Source organism: Schistocerca cancellata, chromosome 2 (genome assembly GCF_023864275.1).
Source record: "Schistocerca cancellata isolate TAMUIC-IGC-003103 chromosome 2, iqSchCanc2.1, whole genome shotgun sequence".
Taxonomy (NCBI): Eukaryota; Metazoa; Arthropoda; class Insecta; order Orthoptera; family Acrididae; genus Schistocerca; species Schistocerca cancellata.
In genome coordinates this window covers 1039034718-1039055296 of record NC_064627.1, presented here as the reverse complement: position 1 = coordinate 1039055296, position 20579 = coordinate 1039034718, and the positions used below count along the sequence as shown (strand labels likewise).

The 20579-nt window shown below is 39.4% G+C and overlaps 1 protein-coding gene across 1 annotated transcript in view; it reads left to right on the top strand.

Annotated features, from left to right (window-relative positions):
- The first annotated feature begins 10156 nt into the window (after positions 1–10156).
- LOC126163013 (inositol polyphosphate 5-phosphatase E) overlaps positions 10157–20579 on the top strand; it is an 84715-nt gene continuing 74292 nt past the window's right edge. Inside the window, exon 1 of the mRNA XM_049919877.1 lies at positions 10157–11422. Within this exon, the coding sequence (XP_049775834.1) occupies positions 10428–11422 (995 nt within the window). The 5' untranslated portion in view covers positions 10157–10427. The remainder of the gene's footprint in view (positions 11423–20579) is intronic.

The following is a 20579-nucleotide window of genomic DNA, read 5'->3' as shown; positions in this document are numbered from 1 at the left end:
TAATGAAATACATATGTATTATTTCTTTTACACACGTAAAAAGTACAGGCCTTTCACTTATTCTCATAACCAAAACTGCTACAGCCAATTACGCTCTAAATTAACGTGTGTCTACCTTTGTTCAATAAGAGAGAGCGAATCCTTCTTCTTACTGAGGAACGGGAAAAACATCTTACGTTTTTTAACATTTGAAAATCAAAAATACATGACGGTAGGTGCAGGCTCTATGCTGGGCTACCGCTTCACCTTTTTTTCTTTGCCTTCAAGGGAAACGGAAACACAAAGAAAGCCATGCAACAGATACATCACATGGGGTACGGTCAAATGCTGGATGCCCCAGGGATCAGTTTTGGGGCCACAACTGTTCCTTATTTATATAAATGATATGCCCTCTAATATTAAGGATAACTCTAAACCATTTCAATTTGCTGATGACACTAGCTTATTAGTAGAGGATGTTGTGTGCAACTTTGGCTCAGTTTCATGACGTAAGTTCATAGCTTGTAGAATATAAACAAACTCTAAATCACATTAAGACTCTGTTTTTACTGTTTCTAACAGACAATTCAACAAAAGTCGACGTTTTAATTTCATGGAATGGGCATATGATTAGCGAAACTGAACAGTTCAAATTTCTAGGTGTTCAGATATATAGTAAAGTGTCGTGGAAAGCCCACCTTCAAGATCTTGTTCAAAGACTTAACGCTGCCATTTTTACTATTTGAACAGTATCTGAAGTAAGTGATTGTTCAACACGAAAATTAGTCTACCTTCTTTATTTTCATTCGTTTATGTCATATGGTATTATATTTTGGGATAACTCTTCCCATTTTAAAAGGATTTTCTTGGCTCAGAACCGAGTGGTTTGGGCAATAAGTGGTGTAAGTTCAAGAACCTCTTGTCGACCCTGTTCACTAATCTGGGTATTTTGACAATGGCCTCTCAATATGCTTAATATGTACATTCTTTACTGTTGTTTCTTGTTAACAATATCAGCTTTTCCCCAAGAATAAGCAGCTTTCACTCAGTTACTACTCGTCAGAAGTCCAACTTACATTTGGATTGGACTTCCTTAACTCTTGTGCAGAAAGGCGTACAGTATACTGCTGCATCGATTTTCAATAATCTACCACAAGAATTCAAAACTCTTAACAGTAATCCACACGCTTTCAAATCCAAACTGAAGAGTTTCCTCATGAGTCTTATCATCTATTCTATTGAGGAGTTCCTTGAAAAATTAATCTGATTGTTGTGTTGTATTGTTGATTGCGCTATCTTAAACTTATAGATTGACATGTTTTGGGTTCATAAACGTTTTATTTTTATTATTTGTTACTTTCTTGTTGTAAATTCATCTACTGACATGTTCCATGACCTTGGAGATTTGCTCCTCAATTTGGTACTATGGAACTTGACATGTAAATAAAATAAAAAGTGATCTCCTCCCCTCGTACTGTTACAGATTTATGGACAACCCTTCAGGATTCAAGGTGTCAGGTCCCTCCAGCACTACTTCAGACATTCGTCGAGTTCATGGCTGATTCAAAATGGCTCTGAACACTATGTGACTTAACTTCTGAGGTCATCAGTCGCCTAGAACTTAGAACAAATTAAACCTAACTAACCTAAGGACATCACACACATCCATTCAGGATTAGAACCTGCGACCGTAGCGGTCGCTCGGTTCCAGACTGTAGCGCCTAGAACCGCACAGCCACTCCGGCTGGCTACTTGAGTTCATGCCATGTCATGTTGCGGCACTTCTATATGATTGTGGGGGCCCTACACTATATTGGGCAGGTGTATCAGTTTCTTTGGCTCTTCAGTGTAGTATAGAAGAATTTCAATATTTGTTAGCAAACTTGTGCTAGTCTGCTTTGATGTTGATCTAAAAATAAACTATGCTGAAACCAAGATCATGATGAGTGAATGGAGACCAGAGGGAAATGTACTTGGTGGAATTATGTATCTGCAAAGAGACACAGAATATGTCTATGACATGTTAAATTAGGCAAGTCAGCATAGGGAAGATACTCTTACCTTGAAAATCTTGTGGGCTGGTCATGTTGCTCGAAGAAAAGATAGCAGGCAGTCAATACAAGAAGTAGATTGGAGACCAGTTTATCAAAAACCCAAAGGGAAGACCACTGGACAGATATAAGCAGAGATTTAAGAAAGACAGCTGGATTGAATTGGCAGCAGTCAGCTAAGTATAAGTAGTAATGGAAGAACATGCAGGGATCCTATGTTACATGCTCACTCAAAGTGATTGATCTGTATGATGACAAATACTGACGATGATGGATATTGAAATAGTTGCTAAAATAACCATTTTTTATGAAACCTATGCAGGATGGTCATAAATTTGCACCAGATATAATTCTCATAACACACATATGTATTCTGAAAATACTATCCCTTTGACACGAATTTCCCCAGAAAATGATATCATAACTCATTAGTGAATGGAAATCGCAAAACGAACTAGTTCCTTCATTTTTAACCAAGGTACTTCATTAGTTCTAGGTAGTGTGCGAACTAGCTGAAAATGTGATCTGCCTTTAGTCATAAAAACTTTCTTGTGTTTCATTGTTTCAGAAACATTTTTATAACATGTGGAGATCTCTAAGAAATACTAAACTGTGCGTACTGTGTCTTATCAGAATTCAGTAATCCAATTGCCTTGAACTATATGGACATTTTTCAATATTTTATTTGCTGCTTAACCCTGTGCTTGTGTCGTTTGTAAAAAATACAAAATTTATATCTTCTGAAATCACAAATACAGGATCATTTACGTATATCAGAATCAACAAAGGACCGAAATTCGATCTTTGTGATACACAGTTTCTGATTGCTTCAAATTCTGAGTGCCTGTCATCATGTGATTGACATGACACTGATACACATTGCTTTTCGTGTTTCAAGTCAGATAAAAAACACAAACCATGGTGCCTAGTGTTTGGCAATATTATAACTTTTGCATTAGGATGCCATGGTTAACACAATCAAAAGCCTTAGCCAAGTCACATATCTTCCCATTAGTAGTAAATTCTGATTTACTGATTCTATTATATCAGCTGTCAAGGTCAATATAGCCTGTTCCCTTAGCAGTCCTTTTTAAAATCGAGATTATTTGCTACTGAATATAGGATGAGTCAGGAGGAAAGTTACTCGCTTTGAGGGTGATAGTATAGAGATTCCAGAAAGGACACATCATAAGCTTTATATCGAATGGTTTCCAAGACAGAACACCCTTTCTGTGCATTGTTATTTACTTTCTGTATTATCCAAAATTTGTCATTGTTTAAAATGTGCCACAGTGGTGTAGAGGAAGTTGAGATAAACAATTTGATAAAGGACACTTGTGCATTGTCAAGTCAGGATATCAACTCAAAGTGACCAAGAAAAACTATCTAAGCTGCTGTAATTTTAAACTGCTCTCACGCTGTCTTCACGCAAACTGTTAGTCCTACAGAAAAAAATGAATAGGATCTTTTTTGTAGAAAATTTCATGTTGTTTAATTAAGTAGTGGTATGCGTTTTCACTGGACGGTACGAATTTCGAGTTATTCAAGAAAAATGTACAGAGGTGATATTAAATGTGTTCTACTTCAGTAACCATTTGGGAAAGGGTATATGCCCATATGACGGTTTTGTTCAGAATCACGGATATTATCACTCCTCACAGCATGTACCTTTCCTCTGACTCACTCTGAATGTTTTCTTGTACTAAGAGCGTATAAAATCTGTTGAATATTATCTTTTCTAATTGTTTTTGGAAATACTAACAGTAACAAGATGGGTCAGTAATTATGTAATAATATAATAATTATTACTATATCGCCTCTAAAGCTATTGTTAGAATACCTACAGCCAAGTTTACACAAGCCAGAGTCATGATTAGTGGCAACCCTGTCAAGTCAGTCTACTACCAATGTATAGCATTATGTTCAGGGAAATACAAATTGCAAAGATTTTGACTTCGATTGTTGAGAGCTATGCAACATCTGATAAACTATTTTCCCAAACGTCCAAAGACTGCTGATCTGTCTGTGGAAGATAGATAACTTCCTGTTATAGAAACAATACTTAAAGGTAGCGAGACACTATGAAGCCAAACAATGTAGTGTATAGCGACAATATGTTAGTAAAAATGGCATGTTGTTAACAGTTAATGTGTATTATTATTAAGTAAATAACATTTTTCAGATGCCAGACAAATACTGTGTTGCAGGATGTGCAAGCAGTTATTGTTATGTAGCTGGTAACAGCTACAGCATGGTGTTTCCCTACAAATGCAGACAAGCATTGAGCAATTCCGTGGAAAGGCTGGATAAATTCAACGAGATACATGGTCTATGGGAAACATTTTGAAGAAGAGGACATAAAAACAATTGATGCATTATATATTTGCAAAAGAATGGGCAGAAATACTCACGAGCTCGACAAAAATTATATGAAAATGCGATTCCGATAAATTTTCCCAGTCTGTTACATTATTTAACTGAACCGAATGACTGGAAAACTTTCAGATGAAGAAACACTGAAGCAAGAGGAAGACCTTCACAAGAAAAACAAAGAATGGCTTGTAGAAACAGTCGCTAAAAGCTGAACAAATGTGCATGAAAATGTAGGTGGGATTTTAGGAAATGAGTTCCGTTCAGTGGTAAAATACTGTGATAAACGACTCATTGTGTTTCTGCAGGTTGTCAATGAAAGGAATGTTAAAAAAATCTTACTCATATATCTGATTCTCTAGTTTTTAGCAGCTACTTTTGAAGATTAAGATAAAAGAACACTATGCAAAGCCTTACCCTGACACAAAACTTCTCACACTGTTTCTTAAAGAAAAGTTGTGTTTATGTTTCGTATTTTTTCCTGCATTCCCTGGTTTTTTACTTTCCCTTGCATTAATTTTGTTTGAATGTACAGACACCATGAAAGAATTTATGAAAATAGGTCATTAGAAGTGCGCTGTTTGTCGAACCAGATGTCTTATTGTATCTTATTGTATATACTGACAAAACTGATTATGAAATTCCTAGAAGTTAATCGACCATATAAGAACGTTATAAATCACTTGCCGAGTGAGGTGATAAAGACATACCGTCAAACAACCGACCTGTTTCACTTTTGCAACTTTTCCAGAAATATTTGAAGAGGTTGTTTTCAAACATCTCCTTAAATATTTAACTGCAAAAAATGGATTCTCCAAGTCACAGTTTGGGTTCCTTAAGGGTTCCAATGTAGAGAAAGCTATTTAGACGTACAGTAAGAATGTACTTAATTCATTAGGTAACAAAATGGAGGCTACTGGCATTTTCTGTGACCTGTCAAAAGCCTTTGACTGTGTGAATCACAGCCTTCTCTTAAGTAAATTTGAATATTATGGTGTCACCGACAGTGCTACGGAATGGTCCGAGTCTTACCTAACTAACAGCAAACAAAGGGTGTCGTTGTGATATATCTGAGAAGTAAACAATGAGTCCTCATCTGTTGGAGATTTTCTTGCAGAGTGTGTATAATGTATAAAGACAGGTAGATCGAAGAGGTTGACAGTGTTACATTTCTGGGATTACTATTTGACAACAAATTCACTTGGGCAGGGCATATCACAGAATTGCTGAAGTGCCAAAACAAAGCTGTACTTGCAGTGAGAATGATGTCAGGTGTAGGAGATGTTGTTGTTGTGGTCTTCAGTCCTGAGACTGGTTTGATGCAGCTCTCCATGCTACTCTATCCTGTGCGAGCTTCTTCATCTCCCAGTGCCTACTGCAACCTACATCCTTCTGTATCTGTATGGTGTATTCATCTCTTGGTCTCCCTCTACGATTTTTCTCCTCCACACTGTCCTCCAATACTAAATTGGTGACCCCTTGATGCCTCATAATATGTCCTACTAACCGATCCCTTCTTCTAGTCAAGTTGCGCCACAAATTTCGCTTCTCCCCAATTCTATTCAATACCTCCTCATTAGTTATGTGATATACCCATCTAATCTTCAGCATTCTTCTGTAGCACCACATTTCGAAAGCTTCTTTCTCTTCTTGTCTAAACTATTAATCGTCCACATTTCACTTCCATACATAGCAACACTCCATACAAATACTTTCAGAAACAACTTCCTGACACATAATCTATTCTTGACGTTAAAAAATTTCTGTTCTTTAGAAACGCTTTTCCTTGCCATTGCCAGTCTACATTTTATATGCTCTCTACTTCGACCATCATCAGTTATTTTGCACCCCAAATAGCAAAACTCATTTACTACTTTAAGCGTCTCATTTCCTAATCTAATTCCCGCAGCATCACCCTATTTAATTCGACTACTTTCCATTATCCTCGTTTTGCTTTTGTTGATAGTCATCTTATATCCTCCTTTCAGACACTGTCCATTCCATTCAACTGTTCTTCCAAGTCCTTTGGCGTCTCTGACAGAATCACAATGTCATTGGCGAACCTCAAAGTTTTTATTTCTTCTCCAAGTCTACAAATGCTAGAAATGTAGGTTTGTCTTTCTTTAATCTTTCTTCTAAGATAAGTCGTAAGGTCAGTATTGCCTCACGTGTTCCAACATTTCTACGGAATCCAAACTGATCTTCCCCAAGGTGGGCTTCTAACAGTTTTTCCATTTGTCTGTAAAGAATTCGTGTTAGTATTTTGCAGCAGGGGCTTATTAAACTGATAGATCGGTAATTTTTTACATGTGTCAACGCCTGCTTTCTTTGCGATTGGAACTATTATATTCTTTTTGAAGTCTGAGGGTATTTCGCCTGTCTCATACATCTTGTTAGCCAGATGGTAGAATTTTCTCAGGGCTGGCTGTCCCAAGGCTATCAGTAGTTCTAATGGAATGTTGTCTTCTACCAGGGCCTTGTTTTGACTTAAATCTTTCAGTGCTCTGTCAATCTCTTCACGCAGTATCGTATCTCCCATTTCATCTTCATCTACATCCTCTTCATTTCCATAATATACTCCTCAAGATCATCGCCCTTGTATAGACTCTGTATATACTCCTTCCGCCTTTCTGCTTTCCTTTCTTTGCTTAGAACTGGATAGCTATCTGAGCTCTTGATATTCATGCAAATGGTTCTCTTTTCTCGAAAAGTTTCTTTAATTTTCCTGTAGGCAGTATCTATCATACCTCTAGTGATATACGCCTCTGCATCCTTACATTTGTTCTCTAGTCATCCCTGCTTAGCCATTTTGCACTTCCTGTCGATCTCATTTTTGAGACGTTTGTATTCCTTTTTGCCTGCTTCATTTACTGCATTTTTGTATTTTCTCCTTTCATCAATTAAATTCAATATCTCTTGTGTTAACCAGGGATTTCTATTTGTTCTCGCCTTTTTACCTACTTGATCCTTTGCTGCTTTCACTATTTCATCCCTCAAACCTACCCATTCTTCTTCTACTGTATTTCTTTCTCCCATTCCTGCCATTTGTTCCCTTACGCTCTCCCTGAAACTCTGTACAACCTGTGGTTTAGTCAGTTTATCCAGGTCCCAACACATCTCCTTAAATTTCCACGTTTTTGCAGTTTCTTCATTTTTAATCTACATTTCATAACCAATAGATCGGGGTCAGAGTCCACATCTGCCCCTGGAAATGTCTTAGAATTTAAAACCTGGTTCCTAAATCTCTGTATTACCATTATATAGTATCTCCAGGCTTCTTCCATGTATACAACCTTCTTACATGATTCTTGAACCAAGTGTTAGCTATGATTAAGCAAAATTCTACCAGGTGGCATCCTCTTCCATTCCTTACATCCCCTCTTTCCATATTCACCTACTACGTTTCCTTCTCTTCCTTTTCCTACTATAGAATTCCAATCACCAATGACTATTAAATTTTCGTCTCCCTTCACTATCTGAATAATTTCTTTTATCTCATCATGCATTTCATCAATCTCTTCATCATCTGCGGAGCTAGTTGGCATATAAACTTGTACTACTGTGGTAGGCAAGGGCTTCGTATCTATCTTGGCCACAATAATGTGTTCATTATGCTGTTTGTAGTAGCTTACCCACAGTCCAATTTTCTTATTCATTATTATACCTACTCCTGCATTACCCCTATTTGATTTTGTATTTATAACCCTGTATTCGCCTGACCAAAAGTCTTGTTCCTCCTGCCACCGAACTTCACTATTTCCCACTATATCTAACTTTAACCTATCGATTTCCTTTTTTAAATTTTGTAACCTACCTACTCGATTAAGGGATCTGACAGTTTTCTTTCTCCTGATAACAACGTTCTCCTGTGTAGTCCCCACCTGGAGATCTGAACGGGGGACTATTGTACCTCCAGAATATTTTACCCATAAGGACGCCATCATCAGTTAACCATACAGTAAAGCTGCATGTCCTCGGGAAAAATGACAGCTGTAGTTTTACCTTGCTTTCAGCCGTTCACAGTACCAGCACAGCAAGGTCGTATTCGTTAGTGCTACAAGGCCAGATCAGTCAATCCTCAGGACTGTTGCCCCTGCAACTACTGAAAAGGCTGCTGCCCCCATTCAGGAAACACATGTTTGTCTGGCCTCTCAACAGATACCCCTCCATTGTGGTTGCAGCAATGGTACAGCTGTCTGTATCGCTGAGGCACGTAAGCTTTCCCACCAACTCCAAGGCCATGGTTCATGGGGGGGGGGGGGAGGGTTAGAGATATAAATATAAGAAAAACTTGTGTATTTTGCTGCCTAATGGCATCATATTCTGGGGTTACTTGTCAAACTGATCAGACGTTTTTATCAGTCAAAAGCGTGTAATAAGACCCGTTTGTGGCGTATATTCAAAAACATCATGTAGAAACCTGTTCAAGGAACTTTGTAGTCTAACCACTGCTCAGTATATTTAATCCTTAGTGGAATGTGTTGCAAGTAATATGTCTCTATTTCCAGCCAATAGCTCAATACATAGTATCAATACAAAAGTAAGAACAATCTACATAAAAACCTAAAATCACTTACACTGGGCCAAAAAAGGGTCCAATATTCAGAAACACACATTTTTCAATAAATTTCCAGCAGCAATTAAAAACTTGATTTCAGATAAATAACAGTTTAAACAGAGTTTGAAAGACTTTTTAATATGCTAGTCCTTCTTATCTAGAGATAAATATATTGACAGGGAGTGTTAGACAGGCTTAAGTAAAAAGGTATGCTAGATTTCAGTTTTGACAGCACTTGGTCACAACAGTCAAATTTAAGTATTTTGTGTATGATAAATTTATTAAACGTGCATAATCAAGTTTCCTTCTGACACTGCATTAATTCTGTACATATTAACAGTTCCAGTTTACTGTAATGTATTCACATATTTTGACAATCTCCTGACAAATGACGAGGGTAGTGAGTCTTATACTCTAATGTTTTATGTTTTATATGTTATACTTCCTGCCTTTTTCCATACCCACAGGAATCTTCTCATTTTTGGGCCTATCGAGCGAAAACTGAATGTAATCTAAATCATGTTACATTCGATACATGATAGCAAGTTTTCGTCATCGTGTAGATTTGCTTGGGTTGGAAATTTGTTTTTAATGTGACTTGTATGTGCATACCGTACATACTGCCGTTCATCGTTTTATTTTCGTGTATCATAATTTGAGTCACTTGTAAAAATTGTTAATTTGTTATATATATGGGAATAGTATTACTATTTCTATCATGTGCAAGTGCATAGCATTGCGCTTATGTACCCGTGACACGTCCTTCCATGTGCCTGACTTGTGCAGAAAGGTCCATTCTTCGTTTTCAATGAATTTCGGAAGTGGTTAAATTTCTAATTCTTGCTTAGTAAATAGGAAGGTATCAGTGATTTGTTCTTCTACTGCATGTGTTAAAATTACAACTGCATGTTTTAGAGAATAAAACAGATTTATTTTTAACGTGCAATGAGACGCCATTATGCAAGTTCGGATATTTATTTAACAGCTCCTAATTTTGTCTTACTGAAGGTTCTGGCTTGTGTAGTGTGGCCTACCATGGTTGTTCAAGCTCGTTATTCGTTGCATCTTTCGATACTATCGTCAGTAACACCAAAGTTGATGTAAGAACGTGTAATCGCGTTACTCATATCTCTGAGTCTTATTTATAATGTGATAAGTTAGTTGTCGTCTGCTAATGTTTTGGTTCCACCTTGAAAATTGCTTTTAACAGTGATTTAGCCATGGTTTTCGTATTGTGGAAGAAGGTATGTTTCCCCTATCAAAAGAGATACCAACTGTATGTTCAACGGTAATGGATTCTACGTGTAAGCTAGCTTGGTAGCTAGCTCTTATATGTAGGAGTAATTAGCGTATCGTATTTGTTTGTCTGTTTCACATCAACAATTTAAATGTCTGAGCAGAGTTAAGAAACATCGTAATATCCAAAAGACTGTCAGTGATAATGTTTCCGTTATTACAAAGATTGTAGAATGGAGGAGTACGATGATGGAGAGGAAGAGGTGCGAAAATCTTCCGAAAGCAACAAAACGAAAAAGAAATCGTTGTGTCGTGTGTTGATGCAGAAGAAAACGAAAGTTGGCTGTCTGTCAACAAATTCGGAAGAATTTTTCCACAAGAAATCTATGTGTGAAGAAGGAAAACTTGAGGAAAGGAAAGGTAGTCCAGTGAAAGTTATTACGCCGAGGGACTCGGGTGACTCATTGGAAAACTTCCAGACTAAGGCGAAATTACAAAAGAATTATCAGTGTTCTGAATCCTCGAGTGATTTAAATAATAGCACAAAAGTGGCACTGTGTTGTGCAATGACAGAGCGTTCCAGATCATCAAGCAGCAACCAGCGGTCTGATTATCAGTGTGTTGCCGAAGATAAATCAAGTATAAAAACCGTCGCTCAGTTGGGGACATCGGCTGAAGAAAATACTACCAAAAAAGCCTTCAGCGACAAGAAGTCGGCGTCGTTGGAGGAAACCTTTAGTATAAATTCCGACATTGCGAGTAATAGAAAGCAAAATGAATCAAGTTCTGGAGATAGAGAAGAAACGTCATCTGTGCATCACGAGTTGTCCCTATCACCATCGGCAAGCGAAATTTCTTCTTGTGAATCTTGCTCACCTAAAAATTCTGTTTCACAAGCCCGCCTGAGAAGGCAACTACTCTCTCAGAGGAGATCGGCAGATAACCTTGTATCTTGTGCGGCACAACATTCCTCTCCTGTTTCGAACAGGAGTGCACCAGAACAACGTCGTTTTAAAAAGAGATCATCGTCACATGACGCTGCAGCAGTTCAAGATGATGACAAAAAAGAGAAGGCAGTTCTTACAGTAAATAATGAGAATTCTGTGTCTGGAAATTCATCTTCCACAAGAGGACAGAAATTTGTGGCTTCAATGGATAGTTTGGCAAGGAATTCCTTACTTGCAGCACAAGTTCTGCATTTGATACCAACAATCAAAGCTAGGGAAAGGTTTGTTACTTACATAATGTAAACTGGCTTGTTTTCGTCAATATTTTTCAACTGCATCTGTGCACAACATTTTTTTTTTTTGCCAAGTCTCACTTAACTATAGCAGCTCATTCTCTAATTGATCATTTGTGTTTCTAGATTATATGTAGTATGCACAGGATGCACTCCATGTGTACTAACATTTCTGTTTCATTCTGCATTCTCAGATTGTCACTGCCCACAAATTATCATATTGTCCCATAATATTAGGAATCCCACTAATGGTAGTGTTAGCAGTTTTAGCTGAAGTAGAAATAGCTGTAATTGTGTGCTGGTAGTTTGTCATATGAGTTATTAATATTAATAATATTGCATAAAAACCACTTGTGTGATTGATTCTCGAATATCGCTAAAGTACATTGAACCCATATCAAACATGTCTCAAGGGCTGTATTGAGTGGAGGACAGCATCAATGATGCTATGTTTGTTAGACCCATAGGAAAATTTAAAAAACCTGAACTGGCAGGTGCTTGAAGATAGACACCATATAAGCCTACCTGTGAATTTTTAAGAAACAGTACTAAGTGAGGAATCTAGTAGAATACTACAGGCCTCCTACATATTGCTCCTGTGGTGAATACAAGACTAGACTAATTACTGTGTGCACAGAGGCATTTAAGCGATCGTACTTCTCACGTGATATATGTGTATAGGAAAGGAAGATGGGAAATACATTCTGTCATGCATTTCAATATACCTTATAGTGTATGTATGCAGATGTAGAGTATTTTCATTAAGCTACTGCGATATGTTTTGTTATCTTTCTGGTGGTTACTGAATTTAGCACACACCATGTATGTTGTAGTGGGGCTACGGAAGTTTGGTAATCTGGGGTTCCAGCTCAGTGATACACAACATATACTCTGACAGAAGTAAAGTAATTTCATTTCAGTAACATCACTGAGGCTATGGTCAAGTCACACTCTCAATTATGTCATGACAGGACCTCTGTGCCATTTGTTAGAAATAGAGAGAAGCTATGATAAAGCAGGCACAACATCTCTGGATGAATCAATTATCGGAAGTAACATGTTCTGTTTGCGATTATTGACTGTAAGTTAAACTGTTTAGTTGTTGGTTTCAGTCAGTCAGTGACAAATTCTAAAGTGACTCGATTAGAAGAGCACTGCTTTTGGAAAGCAGATATCCAATTTTCAGGCCCTCACTGTCATAAAATTTTAACTTATTCCTTACAGTATGTTATTTCTTTCACCAGTGTAATACTGCCTAAACTCTTGTGACATCAGTTCAATTTTAGCCCCTAATTCTGCAATTGACTCACGTTTAGCTCACAGTGCCCTTCTTTCTTGTTACCTTTCAGCTGTTTTGTTTCCATGGTCTTTTTGATGCCTGAATGTTTGGAACTAAAATATTCTTTTTAGTGCATTTGTCAAGTGTTTCTCATAACACATGTGGTAGCCTATGTTTATTTTGTACATTGTATTAACTATTCGCCTGAAATATACATCAATACTCTGCAAACCTCTGCGAAGTGCATGGCAGAAGGTACATCCCATTGTACCAGTAGTTAGCAATTCTTCCCATATCATTCACATATGGCACAAGAGAAGAATGATGGTTTGATTGCCTCTGTGTGTGCAGTAGTTATTCTGCTCTTGCCCTCACAATCCCTAATGGGGGGGCACACAGAGGGTTTTACTATATTCCTAGGGTTGTCATTTAAAGCTAGTTCGTGAAACTTTGTTAATAGGCTTTCTTGGAATCTTCAAGAGTCTTCCAGTTCAGTTTCTTCAGTATCTCAGTGACACTAACCCATGGAACAAACAAACCTGTGAACATTTGTGCTGTGTGCTGCCCTTCTGTATATACGTTGAATATCCCCTGGTAGTCCTATCTCATGTGGGTCCAACACACTTGAGCAGTATTCTAGGATGGGTCACATGAGTAATTTGTATGCAACCTCCTGTGCAGACTCATTGCACTTCCCTAGTATTCTACCAATAAACCGAAGTCTACCACCTACTTCACCTATGACTGAGCCTATGCGATCATTCATTCCATTTCACATCCCTACAAAATGTTACACCCAGGTATTCATATGAGTTGCTCAATTTTGACTGTGACTCATTGGTATTATAGTCATAGGATACTATGTTGTTTTGTTTGTTTTTGTTTTGTGAAGTGCACAAATTTACATTTCTGAATGTTTAAAGCTAGTTGCCAATATCTGCACCACTTTGAAATCTTATCGAGATCTGACTGAGTATTTATCCAGTTTCTTTCAGCCAGTACCTTAATATACACTACTGGCCATTAAAATTGCTACACCAAGAAGAAATGCAGATGATAAATGGGTATTAATTGGACAAATATATTATACTAGAACTGACATGTGATTACATTTTCACGCAATTTAGGTGTATAGATCCTGAGAAATCAGTACCCAGAACAACCACCTCTGGCCGTAATAACGACCTTGATACGCCTGGGCATTGAGTCAAACAGAGATTGGATGGCATGTACAGGTACAGCTGCCCATGCAGCTTCAACATGATACCAAGGTCCATCAAGAGTAGTGACTGGCGTATTGTGACAAGCCAGTTGCTCGGCCACCATTGACCAGACGTTTTCAATTGGTGAGAGATCTGGAGAATGTGCTGACCAGGGCAGCAGTTGAACATTTTCTGTATCCAGAAAGGCCCGTACAGGACCTGCAACATGCTGTCGTGCATTATCCTGCTGAAATGTAGGGTTTCGCAGGGACCGAATGAAGGATAGAGCTACCGAGCATAACACATCTCAAATGTAACGTCCACTGTTCAATATCGTCCACTGTTCAAAGTGCCGTCAATGCGAACAAGAGGTGACGGAGACTTGTAACCAATGGCACCCCATACCATCACGTCGGGTGATACGCCAGTATGGTGATGACGAATACAGGCTTCCAATGTGCGTTCACCGCGATGTCGCTAAACACTATGTGACCATCACACTGCCGTGAACAGAACTGGATTCATCAGAAAAAATGACGTTTTTCCATTCATGGACCCAGGTTCGTCGTTGAGTGCACCATCGCACACGCTCCTGTTTGTGATGCAGCATCAAGGGTAACCGCAGCCATGGTCTCTGAGCTGATAGTCCATGCTGCTGCAAACGTCGTCGAACTGTTCATGCAGATGGTTGTTATCTTGCAAACGTCCCCATCTGTTGACTCAAGGATTGAGACATGGCTGCATGATCCATTACAGCCATGTGGATAAGATGCCAGTCATCTCGACTGCTAGTGATACGAGGCCGTTGGGATCCAGCACGGCGTTCCTTATTACCCTCCTGAACCCAACGATTCCATATTCTGCTAACAGTCATTTGATCTCGACCAATGCGAGCAGCAATGTCACGATACGGTAAACCACAATCGCGATAGGCTACAATCCGACCTATATCAAAGTCGGAAACGTGATGGTACGCATTTCTCTTCCTTACACGAGGCATCACGACGACGTTTCACCAGGTAACGCCAGTCAACTGCTGTTTGTGTATGAGAAATCGGTTGGAAACGTTGTAGGTGTTGCTACTGGCGCCAACCTTGTGTGAATGCTCTTAAAAGCTAATCATTTGCATATCACAGCATCTTCTTCCTGTCGGTTAAATTTCGAGTCTGTAGCACGTCATATTCATGGTGTAGAAGTTTTAATGGCCAGTAGTGTAGATAATTACATCATCTGCAAAAAGTCTTAGGTTAGCATTAATACTGTCTGCAAAGTCTTTAATCTACAACATGAACAGCAAGGGTCCCAATACGTATCCCTGGGGCACACCTGAAGTTACTTTTACATCTGACAATGACTCTCCAAACCTCCCTATCAAAAAGTCCTCAGTCCAGTCACAAATTTCACTTGATACCCCATATGTAACATACTTCTGACAATAAGCATAGGTGTGGTACTGCGTACAATAAGCATAGGTGTGGTACTGAGTCAAATGCTTTTCGGAAATGAAGAAATACAGCCTTCAGTATGTCATGTGGGAAAAGTGTGTGTTGGGTTTCACATGTTTGATGTTTTCAGAATCAATCCAGGGTGGAACTGAGGAAGTCATTCTGTTCAAGATACCTCATTGTGTTTGAGCTCAATACGTATCCCTGGGGCACACCTGAAGTTACTTTTACATCTGACAATGACTCTCCAAACCTCCCTATCAAAAAGTCCTCAGTCCAGTCACAAATTTCACTTGATACCCCATATGTAACATACTTCTGACAATAAGCATAGGTGTGGTACTGCGTACAATAAGCATAGGTGTGGTACTGAGTCAAATGCTTTTCGGAAATGAAGAAATACAGCCTTCAGTATGTCATGTGGGAAAAGTGTGTGTTGGGTTTCACATGTTTGATGTTTTCAGAATCAATCCAGGGTGGAACTGAGGAAGTCATTCTGTTCAAGATACCTCATTGTGTTTGAGCTCAGAATATGTTCAAAGATAGTGGACAGTAGGTTGTGGAGATGTTCCACTATCCTTCTTGTAGATGGGTGTGACCTGTGCTTTTTTCCAAGAAGTGGACATGATTTTTTGTTCAAGGGATCTACAACAGATCATAGTTAGAAAAGGGGATAACTCAGCTGCAAATTCAGTATAGAATCTAACAGGGATTCTATCAGGTCCTGGACCTTTGTTCAGTTTTAACAATTTCAGTTGTTTCTCATCACCACTGATACTAATGCTTCTTCCATTCGTCTTTTCAGTGCTGTGAGGATTAAATTGGGGCAGTTCTCTTGGGTTTTCCTTTGTGAAGGAACATTTAAAAATGGAATTGAATATTTAAGCTTTTGCTTTTCTGTCATTCCATTCCTTGCTTGCTGTCTGAGTTTTGGGTTGGTAGTAGTGGACCCAAATTTTATTAGAAATGCCATAGCCTAATACAATTCCTTTTGTTGTAAATGTACCTGTACCGTGAACATATTTATGTGTCTCATCTTGTTTCTCTACTCTCTCTTGTGCTGTCTGTGACTAATCTGTATAGGCTACTACCAATGCACCAAACACACACATCTGTTCGCAATTCTGTCTTATGCCACATAGTTCAGTTATGCGCTCAGTTTATCAGCCAAATTTCCTCTTAAATCAGTTTCCATTACTTCTTGAAGCTCTTACAACTCTGCACAGGTTTTAACCATCATAACAGAAAAATGAGTCTCCAAAGAGTGTGGAAGACCTGCCACATACCATACGAAAACTGATATATGTATATAATGTTAGTCTTCATGTTTATTGATAACATTTCTGGTATGTACTATCCTCAGTACCATTCTCCTTTCGCACATGCATCCATCCTATTCTGCCTCCCATTCTGCTACTTTTTACCTGTTGTTGAAGCTAAAGATGTGACCCTCTTAACATCCAGTTGTAAATGTAACCTACAAAACTCCATGACAATAAGACATTTTCAAAAACTGGGCATTACTCTTCAGATTTTTTTGTTTGATATGATATTCGTATTAAGGATACCTTATCTATTTCACCGAGCCTAATCTGGGAGTATCATATTGCCATTCACAGTTAGCACTATGTAAATCTGATATTGAACACTGCATCTATCAGTTTCATCTGTCATTGCTCCTTTGCTTCATGACAACTCTAAACTGACAGCTATTTAGTAATTCCCAGCATAATCAGGATGTAGCTTTCTGTGTTTGTCGCACGGTTACAAAATATATAAATTACTAAGTGACTATCCTGGAACCAGGTACAAGTTACAAGTTTCGTATGCGATAGTTCTTGCTGACACTCCCACAAAATGATGAAAGTAAAAAAGCTTACCACTTGCTACACTTTTGCTGTTCATGCAGTTAAACTTCAGCATCAGAAATGATGTTTTAATTTATTGCTTCTTTAGTACCAACTCTACTTCCAACTAGTGTGCAGGCAACATTCAGATACACCACTGAATGTATCTGCAAAATTATATGATTGTACGGCACATAGTTCAGGAGATGCTGAGTCGCAGAGAGGCACAACAAAAAGATTATCAAATGAAACTTTCTGCCAAACAGGTCTTCATCAGAATTAGACAGTATACTCTCTCTCTCTCTCTCTCTCTCTCTCTCTCTCTCTCACACACACACACACACACACACACACACACACACACACTCACACATGACCAAAGTTTTTGGCTACCAACGTCGTTACTGAGTCGCCGTAATATCTTTATTTTGGAGATAAGTAAAAAAATTTCTCTTTGTAAGGCACTTAAGTAATACATAGTTAAATAATAATAACTGCATTATTATTTAATTAATAATATTGATTGACATTCATGTATTTGGAAAATGAAGGTATAATTAAATAAATTCTTCATAGTCTCTTTTGAGCATCTGTTGTCACTGTGTATGAAAAAATCTTCACAGTTGACGTGAGAAATCCAGACCTGAATTTAAATGTAAATGTGTAATTCTAATAATGTAATAAATTTATTGTCACTAAATAAAAAATGATTTGTCAGCCTTATTTGGTTTTTGACTTATTACGTCTTAGTAACGTATCCAGAGCCATAAAGACTATGCACTAGGTGCTGCACTTAGCAGTAAAATAAAATGTATTTTAACATATTCCCACTCGTGCACCATCATGAAATTTGGCACACACATTAACAAATAGTGTATGACTAACATAACAATATTGTGAAAATGAAAGTTGCTTCTCACCATACAACAGAGCTGCTGAGTCCCAGATAGGCACAACAAAAAGACAATCACCAATATAGCTTTCGGCCAGTAAGGCCTTTGTCAGAATTAGACGGAAAACACACACATACATACTCGCACAAACGCAATTCACACACACGACTGCATTCTCAGGCAACTGAGGCCACACTCCAAGCAGCAGCACCAGTGCATGATGGGAGTGGTGATTGGGTGGAGGTAAGGAGGAGACTGGGATGGGGAGGGACAGCAGGATAGGGGTGGGGGACAGTGACTTGCTGTTGGGGAGCGCGCAGGGACGAGGTGGAAAGAGGGTAGGGCAGCTATGTGCAGTCGGGAGGTTAGACAAAGTAAGTGGAGAGATGGGGAGGGGGGGGGGATTAGCGGAAAAGGTGAGAAGTAAACAGACTGGGTGCCATGGAGGAATGAGGGTGGTGTAGTGCTGGAATGGAAACAGAGAAGGGGCTGGATGGAAGAGGACAATGACTAGCAAAGGTTGAGACCAGGACTGTTATTGGAATGCAGGATATATTGCAAGGAAAGTTCCCACCTGTGCAATTCAGGAGAGCTGGTGTTGGTGGGAAGGATCCATATGGCACAGGCTGTGAAGCAGTCATTGAAATGAAGGATGTCATGTTTGGCAGCGTGCTCAGCAACAGGGTGGACCACTTGTTTCATGGCCACAGTTTATCGGTGGCCATTCAAGCAGACAGACAGCTTGTTGGTTGTCGTGGCCACATAGACTGCAGCACAGTGGGTGCAGCTTAGCCTGTAGATCACTTGGCTGGTTTTACAGATAGCCCTGCCTTTGATAGGATACATGGTGTTCGTGACCAGATTGGAGTAAGTGGTGATTGGAGCATGTGTAGGACAGGTCTTGCATCTAGGTCTATTACTAGGGTGTGAGCCATGAGTTAAGGGGTTGGAAGCAAGGGTTGTGTAGGGATGGACGAGTATATTGTGTAGGTTCGGTGGACAGTGGAATACCACTGTGGGAGGGGTGGGAAAGATAGTGGGTAGGACATTTCTCTTTTCAGGGCATGACAAGAAGTAGTTAAAACCCTGGCAGAGAATGTAATTCAGTTGCTCCAGTCAGGAGTGGTACTGAGTTATGAGGAGAATGCTCCTCTGTAGCCAGACAGTGGAACTTTGAGATGGTGGGAGACTAGGAAGAAGGAGATTTGTTTTCGTACAAGGTTGGGAGGATAACAATGGTTTACCAGAACCTCAACAACTTCTCCCCCATTTGCTTCACCTGGTCCTACTCAACCCAACAAACCACCTTCCTAGTTGTTGACCTCCACCTCAAAGATGGCTGCGTAAGTACCTCCGTCCATATCAAACTTACAACCACCAGCAATGCCTCCACTTGGACAGCTGCCACCCATTCCATACCAAGAAGTCCTTTCTGTGCCTGATGTTTCTTGTCTCCCACCACTTAACAAAGTCCCACTGCCAGCCACAGAGAAGCATTGCCCTCGTAACTCAGTAGCACCCAGGATTGGAGCAACTGAATTACATTCTTCACCAGGGTTTTGACTACCTCTCAGTGTGCCCTGAAATGAGAAATGTCCTGCCCACTATCCTTCCCATCACTCCCATAGTGGTATTTCGCCGTCCAACAAACCTACATGATATATTCACCCATCCCTACACAACCCCTGCTCCCAACCCCTTACCTCATGGCTCATACCCATTTAATAGACCTAGATGCAAGACCTGCCCTGCACATCCTCTCATCACCACCTACTCCAGTCCAAATGTCAGCTATCAAATCAAAGTCATGTGATCTACAAGTTAAGCTGCAACCACTATGGTGCATTCTGTGTGGGCATGACAACCAACAAGCTGTCTGTCTGCATGAATGGCCACCAACAAACTGTGGCCAAGAAACAAGTGGACCACCCTGATGCTGAGCATGCTGCCAAACATGGCATTCTCCTGGCCTCAACCTTCGTTAGTCATTGTCCTCTCCCATCCAGCCCCTTCTCTGTTTCATCTACATCTACATACATACTCCGCAATCCACCATACGATGCATGGTGGAGGGTACCTCGTACCACAACTAGCATCTTCTCTTCCTGTTCCACTCCCAAACAGAACGAGGGAAAAATGACTGCCTATATGCATCTGTACGAGCCCTAATCTCTCTTATCTTATCTTTCTGGTCTTTCCGCAAAATGTAAGTTGGTGGCAGTAAAATTGTACTTCAATCAGCCTCAAATGCCGGTTTTCTAAATTTCCTCATTAGCGATTCACGAAAAGAATGCCTCCTTTCCTCTAGAGACTCCCACCCGAGTTCCTGATGCATTTCCGTAACACTCGCCTGATGATCGAACCTACCAGAAACAAGTCTAGCAGCCCGCCTCTGAATTGCTTCTATGTCCTCCCTCAATCCGACCTGATAGGGATCCCAAACGCTCGAGCAGTACTCAAGAATAGGTCGTATTAGTGT